Raw genomic sequence first — 12,280 nt, 5'->3', positions numbered from 1 at the left:
ACTCATTCACAGAAGATAAAACAACCCAGAGAAGGTAAAGGACTTGCCTGCAATTGCACCAGGATCTGGAAGTTAGTCCTCTCCCTGCACTGTCAGTAAGACCTGAGATGGAACCCTAACTCTGATAGTTACTAGCTATGTGACTACCAGAAAGTTAGCATTTCATCAGACTGAGCTTGTTTCCTCCTCTGTAAAACATGGGGGTTGAGTTAAACGAACTCTAAGGTCTTTTCCAGCTCTGACTTTATGGTTCTATAAATTCTAGACCTTCCCCAAAACTCTGGAGATTAGGAACTTGTGTAGATAAAATTACAGACCTTTTAGAGCAGGGATATCAGATTCAAATAGAAGCAGATCCCTACAAGGTCACATATTGACTTAGAAAACCACAAAGTAACATTATCTGTGTTGAATTGTATTTTTAATGTATTTTGTCAAACTTTTTCCAATTATATTATAATTTGATGTAGAAATTCTCTGAGCCCTCTTTGAGAATTTAACTTAACTGCTAGAAGAAGAGTTAATTTAAGTTTATTTAACTTAACTCCTAGAAGAAGAATTTAACTTAACTCCTAGACCTATAGGTCAAGTGTTGAAAATTCACCACTTTTGATAAAGTCTATTCTAAGTCATAATAGGCTCTCTGACTATTTTTCCATCTTAGTGATATTCATTCATTGTTACTGACACAATAAAATCATATTTACTTTAATTACCTTTTATTCCAATTTTCTGTAAAGGACTTTTGAATTGTAGCCAAAAACCCTTGCTGGTGAAATTAAAATTTTCAACTCACTGACTCCTGGAGAGCCCAGGGCTACCATTTGACACTTTGAATTTCAAACAGATATTCTCCCAGATAGTAAGGAAAATCTGCATTTAAATCATTGGTTAAATTCCTTCTTCTGGGCATTTTCACCTCCCCAGGGAGACAAACTAGGCCTCTAATGGCTAGTGGGTCTGTCTTTTCAGGTTGAAGTTTGTGGGAAGCAGCCCTAGGTGCTGCTCAAAGGGTAAGGGCTCATTTCACATCCTAGCTCTGTCAGTTATGACTCGTGTGACCTTGGACAGGAGACTTAACCTTTTTGAGCCTCAGTTTCCCCGTCTGTAAAACATGGGGCTGGGACTAGATGATTCCCAGGGTCTCTAAGGCTACTTTGCTTTCTCTGGAGCCACTTTTGCCCCACCTTTGTATCCATGTGTCTCTATGCCTCTGAAATGCTTCATATGGAGCAAGTGAAAGCAGTCTCTTAGAAGAGGAGAGGAATTAGCACTCAGAATAACTACATTTGTGCTTTCTAGCCCCTAGGGCCCTTCCTCAGTGACACAGAAATTAACAAAGTGGGGCTATTCATTCATCATTTCAGTTAGCTTCACTGTAGTTCATGGAACTGAAGACTATCAGAATGGCCAAGGGCCTTAAAGACCTTTCAGTCCAGTGCTCTTTCCATTATTTGACAGATAAGGAAATTGAGGCCAACGGCCAACGGAGATGGTTAATTTGCCCAGTGATAAGACCTAGGACCAGAAGAGGGAAGATTTAACTTCCTGAGTTCAAATCTGGCCTCAGACACTGTGTGACCCTGGGCAAGTCCTATACCTTTATTTCCTCAGTTTCTTCATCTGTAAAATGAGCTTAGAGAAGGAAATGGCAAACCCCACCAGTATCTCCGCAAAGAAAACTCCAAGTGGCATCACAAAGAGTTGGGCACGACTGAAAATGACTCAACGACATCTAGAGCTCAAGTCTCCTGTGTCCCATTCCACCTCTCCGTTATGCCACATTGTCTTGCCATCATACAAATACAGACTCTTCTGTTTGGCATTAAAATCCCTTTACAACCTGGCTCCAACCTATCTTTGGTTATTATCCATTATTTTCCTCGATGCAAACAATGGTCCAGCCAATCTGGTGCTCCTCCCCTGGCACCCTTTTCCCTCCCTTTTCTTAGTACTTTTGTACAAGATGCCATGATTGTCAAGAGTTCCTCTCTCTTTACTTCTGAGAATCCCTTGTATCCTTTAAAACTCAGCTCAAGCCCTGCCTTTTAAGAGGTCTTTCCAGATCCAATCACCTCTTCTCTCTTCTGATTACTTCCACCTTGTATTTATTTTGCATTCTCTCTCTTTCTCATTTCCCTCCCCCCTCCTACACACACACACACACACACACACACACACAGCTATATCTATAGCTATATATACATAAATAAATTTGTATATGCTTAAATCTATACCTATTATCTCCCCCTATAAAATCTAAATTCCTTCAGAGAAGGGACTTTTGTTTTTGTTTTTTTTTTTTTGTCTACCTAGTGCCTAGCACAGAGTAGGCTTTTTAAGTGCTCACTGTGGGAAAACCAAAGTTTTGGTCCTGGCCTCACCAATGATGGATTGTTCTGTGCCTCTGAGTAAGGAAATCATAAATTTGAGACGGTCCATCCTGACTTTAGAAAGGAAAGTATACAGCTAAAAACACCAACAAAAAGATAATCATTTGTTTGACCATATGTCCTGATTTTTTATTCCCAGAACAACAGTAATCTCTGGGTCTGTTTGCTCTCTCAATTCAATTAGGTTCAGTAAATCATTTATTAAATAGCTATTATGTCCAAAGCAGTGTGGTTGGGTTTGAAATAAGATATAGTCTCTGTCCTCAATTGGCTTCTAACCTACCGGAAGGTTATACAAAAGTACGATTCACTTATGGTCAGCGTACACAATTAGTTATGATATTTGGCAGAATATATGAAGAACAATGGAGACATCCAGGGAGAATACTCCTTCAGCTTTGTGTATTTCTGTGTGTGTGTGTGTGTGTGTGTGTGTGTGTGTGTGTTGATAAGGAAAGGCTTCACAAAGTGGCACCTAATTTGTCAGAAAGGATTTCAACTGGTGGAAACTGGATCTCAGAGGGTGGCAGAATCTCTTTTAGGAGCTGTGGAGATTTGGCTGTCTTGGGGTTAATTTACCAATAACCCAACAACCAGGTTATTTCACTCACGCCCCCAACTGGTTTTCCCCTCTAATCATCTGAAGGGGCCATATACTTTGAACAAATTAACTAGGTAAATTGCCAGTTCTTTTGATTTATGTCTCGTAAATATAGATAACAATATAATTTGAGGTACCCTTGATGATCTGATTCTGTAAAGACAAGTTGAAATTTACCTGTCCAAGCACATAGACTGATCTGTAACTTCTTTGATTCATGCTTTTCTTCTGTACCTCAAAAATGGGGGAAATTAATACAACTGGTGAGGTTTATTTCTATAATTCAATTTCATATAGTTGTATAAATATTTTTTTTAGGTAAGAGTCTACTTAAACCAAAGATGGATAAATTGAAGGGTTTGATGAGACAAAAGCCAATGAATTCAATCCTTACTGAAAGCATGGATCCGCTTTACACTGTTTTGGGTGATCATCCAAACTCAGTTGGAAGAAGACCCATAACAACAGGAAATGTTCTGCTTCCTCTGGTAGCTCATTCCTTTTTTTTTTTTTAAGAATAGCCATAATTGTTAGAAGATTTCCCTCATTATAAGCTAAAACTCTCACTATTTCTTCTCCTTCTCCCCTATCTGGTCAAGCAGAATGAGTCTAATCCCTCTTCCATGTGAATTTTGAGTTCTTAGCAGTATCAGCAGAGTAGATAGAGCTTGACTAAATGGACCTTTGCTGTATATTTCAAGTCCTAAATATAATTCCTAAGACAAAGATCAATTATAAAAGTAGTCATATTACTTTGTGACCCAACAGTGGACATCTGGACTCATCTACTAGATGATAAAGTATTAGACTAAGTCTTGGGATCAGACATAATTGTATCACATGATCCAATTATTATGGCCACATTAACAGCTTTTCAAAAGTCCACCTGGTAATATAGTCAACAGCAAAACTGACTTCCACCATAACACACAGGGATTCTCTTCCTTTTCAAGTGTTTTCTCCATAATCATTTGACCTTAGTGAAACTGAAAGAGATATCCCACAATCGGAGAAAATGTTTTCTTCCCAAGTGACTTTCATTCCCTGAGAATTCTGCTCCTGGGAAATGAGGGATTACACAGTCAGTAAGTGATCAAAGCCAGCTCTAGACCATAAGATAGGGATAAGAGACTGGACTGTGGTTATATAGAGATAGAGGGAACTACCAATCAAATCCGCAAACATTTATTAATTATCTACTACGGGCCAGGAACTGTGCTAAGCACTTTTCACATAAAGAAAGGTCCACAAACAAACAAAAAGTTGCTTCTCTCAAGGAAAATCTAATGGGAGAGATATACTCCTAGATGAAGGAACTCTCTCCACCAATACAGAATGGTACCTTCTCTACATTGTGCAAGTCGTACAGAGATGAAATGATTTGCTATTCTGTCACAACATGAGTATTTGTCCAAGTCAGGGCTTGAAGCTGGGCAAGACCCAAACCTGGGTCTTCTTGGCCAACTCTGTCTATCCCCAAGTCATACCACTGCTCTGCTTTGCCCATAAAGTGGCTCCTAAAAGTATGTTTTTCTTCTGCAGTCATCCCTTTCCCCTTCCTGTTCTTTTCCTATTCCTGAGTACTAATTACCTGTGGGTGATAATTAGAGAGACTTTTGAGGTGGGTTGGATGCCCACTGTGGAGTGCTTGGGTGGGAAGGACTCCCAGCCAAAAGATTGTTATCTTCAAAGGAAAACAAGGGAACTTTCCCGTTGCTTTGAAAGAAAAGGGAGAGTTCTCCTTAAGTGAAAAGAGAGAATCCTGGGGCTCAAGGTTTTCTTCCTGGGAGGCAGCATATAAAATGATGGCTGGACAGGCCATTCCGTGATACAGGCCTGGAATCCGATGCTGTTTTTTTCATAAGTGATACTTAAGCCTCTATCCTCACCATCTGGCACTTGCACAGCCAGAAATAATCCCTCCTTTTGAGCCCCTTGGCATCGGAAAACCCATTTCCTCTGGCCTTCAGTTATTCATGTTTGCATTTTGCTGATACCTAGGGCCTGGCCTCAGGCTGAATTAATTGTGAGTTAATTTTCTTAACTCTTAATGGATTGGGAGTCTGGTACCTCTTGTTAATTGTATCTCTCAGACATCACCTACACCAAAGGCAAACGATATTAGACATTTCATTATCTTTGATTTAAGAGCTTAGACCAAAGTGAACACATGGATTTTTTGCACATTAGAAGAATTCTAAATTTCCAAAGTATGTAGTAGTTTCCATTTTTAGCAGTAAAGATACTTTAAAGGCTGGTCAAGTAGATAATGATCTTTAGTGCCATTTCTGTTTTCATATTCCCAGCTGCCTAGCACAGTCTTCACCACTTACTAAAATCTTAATCAGTGCTTATGAATGAATGAATGAATGAATGAGTACAGGGAAGGTACAAGTGGCTAGGAAGGCAGCACACTGCTGGGGAATGAGCTCTTGATCTGAGTCAGAGTGGACTTGGTTTTAAATCTAGGGTCTGATACTGAATTCTATAAATGCCAGTTTATTCATCTGTAAAATGGGCAGGTAGTCCTTGATTACCCCACCAAGGGCCCTTCCAATTCTGAATCTATGACTCTGATTCCTATAGAGGCAGGGCTAAGGGAATAAGCATTTATTAAGCACTTACTACAACAACTAACCCAACCAACCAACTTTGTCCCAGGAATATTATTTCATCTGATTATCACAACAGCCCTGGGAAACAGGTGCTTTTATTATCCCTACTTTATAGTTGAGGCTTTTTGTTGTTGCTGCTGCTGCTATTGAGGTTAAGTGACTTGCCCAGGGTCACACAATTAGCAAGGCTGGTTTGATTTCTTCTCTTCCTGACTCCCAGCCCAGCTTCTCTATCCATTGTGATGCCCAGCTGCCTATGAAAGAGTCCCATAGGGAGAGAATAAAGAGCAATGGTTAACAGGTGGATGAGTTGCCAAGGAACGCTGCTGTAAGATGACAGTGGACAGACCCAGGAGACCAGTTCTGAGCCTGAATTAATATGTAGATGTCTAAGAGCAGCTAGGTGGCGCCCTAGGGCGTCTTTCCGATTTCAAATCTGACCTCAGACACTAGCTATATGACCTTGGGCAAATCACTTAATCCTCTTTGCCTCAGTTTCCTCATCTGTAAAATGAGCTGGAGAAGGAAATGGCAAAACCACTTCAAGTATCTTTGCTGAGAAAACCCCTCATGGGGTCGCAAGGAGCTGCACATGGCTGAAAAACAACAAAGCATATAGTGGCTTCACCCACGAGCTTGATTTGTCCAGAATAACGAATGAGACTCCTTCCATTTCAAACAGAGCAGGAGAGAGGTGTAGAACTAGTGTTCACACGGCTCAGGGTCTGGAGACCCTGGGGTGACAGAGAGAGCAGGATCCTTGTCTTTGGAATTTTCTGGTCCCCTGCTTTATTTCTTTTCCCAATGTTATCCATATAATTATTTCTCCATCTCCTTTCAGGGATCATCTCCCATTAAGAGGCTTTGGCCACTGTTTTCCCGAAACAGTTTCAGCTGCAGAATAGGGAGCTCAGTTTTTACAGGGGGGGGATGGAGGATGGAGGCAGATCCGAACATCTGTCCCATCTGGCAGGAGCAAAAGGGTGAAAGGGGTCATGTGCAGTATGAACACACACACACAGCCTATATGTGTATACACAGAAGTATTCACTGTCAACACACAACCATACACTCACTGTCTATACACAAACATTCCCAAATACAGGACGACAAGTACCCAAACAGACACCAACACCCACCCAAGTTACATTAGTGAGTGCGTTACTAAGAGAAGGGAATCTCTGAAAAAGCAGTTTTGCTTCCCATTGGGGGGAATGTTTTTCTCCTGGTATTTTTTGTCAGTTCTATGACCTTTCTGGTGTTTTGTCCCAACCTCCTTTAAAAAGACCTACAGACCAACCTGGCTATGAACGACTGCTTTAGAAATACACATGGGGGACTCAGGAACAAGATGCATATCTGAGTAGGGGAGGAAGAGGTTTACCTTGAGGCAACAGTTTTAATTTAGGAGCATGGGAGCTATTTGTAATACCTCCACCAAATGGAGCCCATATGACCCGCCGGATGGCTTTCACCCAATCTTCCATGTCGTTCTGGGAGTTAGCCATAAGGAGGAAAGCTTCATGATTGACAGGCATCTTCTCCCGGTCCCCTGCACCACCTGTAAGACAAAAAAGCACATCCATTACTACCTTATTGCTTCCTGGATGTCATGATTACGAATGTGACAAAAGTGGCCAGGTTACCAAATGGTTAGAGAACTGTTTCAGACACTAGCAGGATATCCCCAAGCAAATTACTTGTATTCTGTCTGCCTCAGTCTACTCTTCAATCAAACGGGGGCAATAATAGCTCTTATTTCTCAGGGTCGTTGTAAGAATCAAATGAGATAATATTTGTAAAATGCTTTGCAAACCTTACAGTGGTATATAAATGTTAAATATTTATGGTCAGGAGCAAACGTGAACATTTCCCTGCTCAAAAGACAAAAGAAGAGGATTTGCTTAGGAATCTCTGAATCAACCACATAGTTTATTTTGCTCTTTGAAATCTTAGAAGCTGCAGTTTCCTCTTTCAATGACTCTTACATTCTGCCTGACACTTTGCATGCCACTGATCTCCAAAGAACCTTCTTTCTTGCAATTCCTTTCTGGAGCTGAGGTTTTGTGGGGTTTTCCCCCATCACTGCTTCAGCAAAATTCCAGTGGTTTGCAGGCTACTTGAGAGGCAGAGTGCCATAATTAATATACAGGAATGGGCTTGATGTTAGGAGGCCTGGTTTAAATCCTGGCATTGCCCTTTATAAGCTGTGTGTTCTTATACAAGTTCTAAAATGGGATAATGGATCACAAGATAGTAGATGTAGAGGTGGAAGCCAACAGGTTGGATCCCTTTATTTTACAGATAAAGAAATTAAGGCCTAGGTGGCTAGGTAGCACAGTGAATAGAGCACCGGCCCTGGAGTCAGGAGGACCTGAGTTCAAATCTGGCTTCAGACACTTAACACAAAAACTAGCCATGTGACCTTGGGCAAGTCACTTAACCCAATTGCCCTACAAAAGAAACTAAGGCCTAGGAAAGTTGTGACTTGCCCAAGGTCCCACAAGTAGTAGGCATCAGAGATAAGATTGGAAGTTAGGTCTTACTGGACCAACAGGTTTTCTGATGCCTAAGTCTACTGATGCCTTGGTTTACTCAGTCAATCAAAAAGTATTTACTAGGCACCTACAATGTCTGTACTAAGTACATGGCTGTGAAATGATGGTAATGCTTGGAATAGCTTTCCTGTAAAGTTCATGAGAAGCTCACATGTATGAACAGAATTTTTCAATACCTTGGAAAGTGGGCTGGATCTGAGGTCAAGACCTGCATGCAAATCCTACTTCTAACTCTATACCTATGTAAACTAAGACAAATCACATAACTTCCCTAGACCTTGGTTTCTTCATCTGCAAAATGAGGGGGCTGGACTAGATGGCCTTTGAGGTTCCTTGTAGTTATAGATCTAAGACCCTCTGATCCCTAAAGGATACAGAAATGTAAACTATCCTTATTCTTTCTTCAAAATTTTCTTGGTTTGTTTTCTCTTTTCTCTTTTCATTTTATTACTCCATATTGCAATAGAATTTTTTTTTTTAATTATGAGAGATTGTTTTGAAAAATACAGAATTAAGTTGCGGAACTACATTATCATGCTCCAAATATATTTTTAATTCAGACCCCTCACAAAAGTTCATCAGTTCCTTTGTAGATCTTTGATGTTGAGTGCAGAAAGGTGGCAGATCTCAATGAGTGCTACTCTAATTAGAAGAAGTTTACTCTTTGGAAGAAAGTTTTGGCAACCCTGGACAGCATATGAAAAAGCAGAGACGTCACCTTGCCAACAAAGGTCCGCATAGTCAAAACTATGTATTTTCCAGCAGCAGTATATGGCTGTGAAAGCTGGATTCTAAGGAATGGTGAATGCCACAGAAATGATGCTTTCGAATTGTGATGCTGATGAAGACTTTTGAGAGTCCATTGGAGAGAAAGGAGATCAAATCAGTCAATACTTAATTTTATTCAGGTTATTCACTGGAAGATCAAATACTGAGGCTGAAGCTTAAATGCACTGGCCACATAAGGAGGAGTCAAGTCTCATTGGAAAAGACCTTGAGGTGGGAAAAGAATGAAGGCAAAAGGAAAAGGGGACGGCAGAGGATGAGATGGATAGATAGTGTCATGGAAGCAATGAACATGGGCTTGGACAGACTTTGAGAGGCAGTGGAGGACAGAAGGGTCTAGTGTGCTAGGGTCCATGGGGTCAGGAAGAGTCGGCCACAAGTCAATGACTGAGCAACAGCACCCACAACCACCACAACCACAACCACAACCACCAGCTTTGCAGGCTAGCTTAATGACCATATTCTGAAAGGTTGTGCACATATTCCTAGCACACACCCACCGACATGTGTATATATACACACCTGTCTATACATACATGTATATATGTATAAATGTACATAAATATATACATGAACATATCTTGTGGAACAAAGATAAATATGAATTACTTTCATTAATGGAACTAATTGAGAAATCTGAGTTCAAATCTAACTCAGGACTTATTTAGTAGAAACCTCAGTAGAAAGTGACTTCACCTCTCAGTTTCCTCATCTGTAAAATGGGCGGAACAGATTTCCTTTTTCAGTACAGTAATACTTGAGTTATCAGACTAAGATAGGTTAGACATATAGCAGCATCAAACATCTAGAAAAGAGTGAAATCTAGAAGTAAAAAGAGGCAATAAAATAAAAATCTTGACATCTCTGAAAGTGATGCAGTCGGAGGAATATTAAACCGGATACAGTGTGATTGTTTGTAAGGAAAGGTCAGCTTTGACATGTCTGAGAGGACAACAGGATTCTCTAGCTGAGGCATGTGTACCCTTTATCAAAGCGCTGTCACTCCCCTGCTGAACACTACTCAGAGGTTCCCCATTATCTTCGAGTGAAAAATACCAACTCCCCAGGGGAGCATTTGGGGCCCCACCTACCTTTCCAACCTCGTTTCCTATTCTTCTTCTCTATACACTGTATCTAACATCAAACTGGATTGCCTACTGTTGTGTGAACCCAATGCCTTGTGGCTCAGGCACTCCTATTCTTGGATTCCACCTTTCTAAAGGCACCCTTTCCTTCAGGGCACCTCCTTTGTGAAGCCTGCCCCAGCCTCCTATTCTATCATTCTACTCTCCCACTTCCAATTACCTTGTTTTTACTTCTCTCTGTACAAACCATATCCTGCTAGTAGTATATAAGTTTCTTGAGGGCAGGGACTGGTTTTTTATTTAGTTTTGTATTTCAACCTTTTGGCACTAAGTAGACTTTAAATGCTTAATAAATTTGTTAACTGCATTGAATCAAGACAGCTAGATGTCATGGATAGAATACCAACAAGACTCATCTTCCTGAGGTCAAATACAGACTTAGACACTTACTAGTTGGGTGACCCCGGGCAAGTCAATTAACCCTATTTGCCTCAGTTTCCTCATTTATAAAATGAGCAGGAGAAGGAAGTGGCAAAAGATTCCAGTGTTTTTGCCAAGAAAACCCCAAATGGGGTCCCAAGAGTCAGATGACTAAACAACAACAACAGAAATTGAATGAAGGACTAATGATGTTCCTGTCTTCCTAGAATGCAAATAGCTGTGTGTCATGTACTATTAATTCCTTAACAAGATGTGCTGGATGTTGCCTGCCAATCACAGTTGCTTTGATATTGCCCTAATTTGTGTAATTTGGGACACTGTGGGGCAAGAACAGTCTCTTATTGGTAGAGATAAGTATCCACATTGCTGGCAGCATACTTACAGTTACCATGGGGATGAATCTGTCTAGACCAGGCTATTTTCCCAGTTGTGGGCAGGGATACCCAGGGCACAGAGCACTTAGCACAAAATAACCTACACAGTGACAGTCTGGCCACTGGCATTTCAATCTGAAATATGTTCATTTCAGTACCAGCTGTCAGTCATTTAAAAGGGGAAATATTCACATTTTTAGGGCAATTAAAAAAATACAGGGACTGTTCCTGTCATATTAGAGCCAAATAGTTATGCAGGATTTTACAGGATTGTAGAATCATGGATTTAGAACCAGAAGAGATCCTCAGGGGTTGGGTCTACCTCCCCATTTTAGAGATGAGCAAACTGTGGCCCTAGAAAGGTTAAGTGATTTGCCAAAGGTCACACTGGTAGTGTCACCATGATTTATTTTTATAGCTAGGAGAAGTTAAATCAATTCCTTTACCTAAAAGGTTAGGTAAAAATGATTACAATGGAGCCTGGATGGCACCCTGATTAGCTTTGTCACAACATGAAACTGAGATGTTTGAGAAGTAAGCATAAATATGGCAAAGGGTATTATGCCAATGCAATAATATACTTGCTGAAGGACTTCTAACTGGTTTCAGTCCTGGAATGAGTCCTCCTATCACCAATATCCAATCATAAACTGACCTTTAAGATTACTACAACCTGTAGTTTTTAGGGAGGTTCATCAAGGAAGATCTGTGATTTTATTGGTGTGAGTGCTGAGAGTCTGGTAGAATGGATAGATAACTGGGCCTGAAATCAGGATGAGGTGGATTTAAATCCCAGCTCGTGCACTTAGTAGTGAAACAGGCTTTCACTTAGGGGAGAAGGGCATTTCTAGGCTCCTTCTTCCTTTTCCTTAGACAAGATCAATGACTTGACCACAATGGCAAAGACAAGAAGCCTCTTTCTCCATGGCTATGGCTTCCCCATTTTGGTGCCAAGTCTTTGCCAAGAAAACTCCAAATGGGATCATGGAGAGTAAGACATAATGACTAAAATGACTGAACAACAACAAGAAGAAACTTGAGAGTACAGAACTGTGGAAATAGAGCTGTGAAGGCAGAGGAGAAATATAATCAGGATAGGTGGGAAGTGACAGGGAAGGAGTCTTTCCCAGGTCTTCCCTGTCTTTGGTAGCAAAGATTTGGACTTGCTTGACTTTTCCTGTAAGTTACACCATTACAATGAGGTTTTCTAAGCTGGTGGACTGGAGCTTTTGAAAGTGGCCCCCATTTCTCTGAACTTTTAAGGAGCTGTCTCTTAAAACATATGGATGTTAATAGTGGACATCTAGGTGCTTCCATCCAGAGCCTCTAAATATCTTCAAAATTGCTAGCCTTGCTCCCTTCTGTTGTGATAGTTTTTCTTTCCTTCCTTCCTTCCTTCCTTCCTTCCTTCCTTCCTTCCTTCCTTC

At 40.7% G+C, this 12,280-nt stretch overlaps 1 protein-coding gene across 4 annotated transcripts in view; it reads right to left on the bottom strand.

Moving 5' to 3' along the window:
- ARHGAP22 (Rho GTPase activating protein 22) overlaps positions 1–12,280 on the bottom strand; it is a 424,298-nt gene that overhangs the window by 64,745 nt on the left and 347,273 nt on the right. For 3 of the 4 annotated variants that reach the window (XM_069067251.1, XM_069067253.1, XM_069067255.1), the window contains one exon: positions 6,994–7,170. In XM_069067251.1, the coding sequence (XP_068923352.1) occupies positions 6,994–7,170 (177 nt within the window). The remainder of the gene's footprint in view (positions 1–6,993; positions 7,171–12,280) is intronic. The other variant, XM_069067252.1, reaches the window with a different exon arrangement.

This window comes from Petaurus breviceps, unplaced genomic scaffold (assembly GCF_028583685.1).
Source record: "Petaurus breviceps papuanus isolate PSGF00001 unplaced genomic scaffold, PetGlider_PUasm1.0 90740, whole genome shotgun sequence".
Classification (NCBI taxonomy): domain Eukaryota; kingdom Metazoa; phylum Chordata; class Mammalia; order Diprotodontia; family Petauridae; genus Petaurus; species Petaurus breviceps.
Note: the sequence above shows the minus strand (reverse complement) of the source record. Positions and strands in the feature narration are given on the sequence as shown.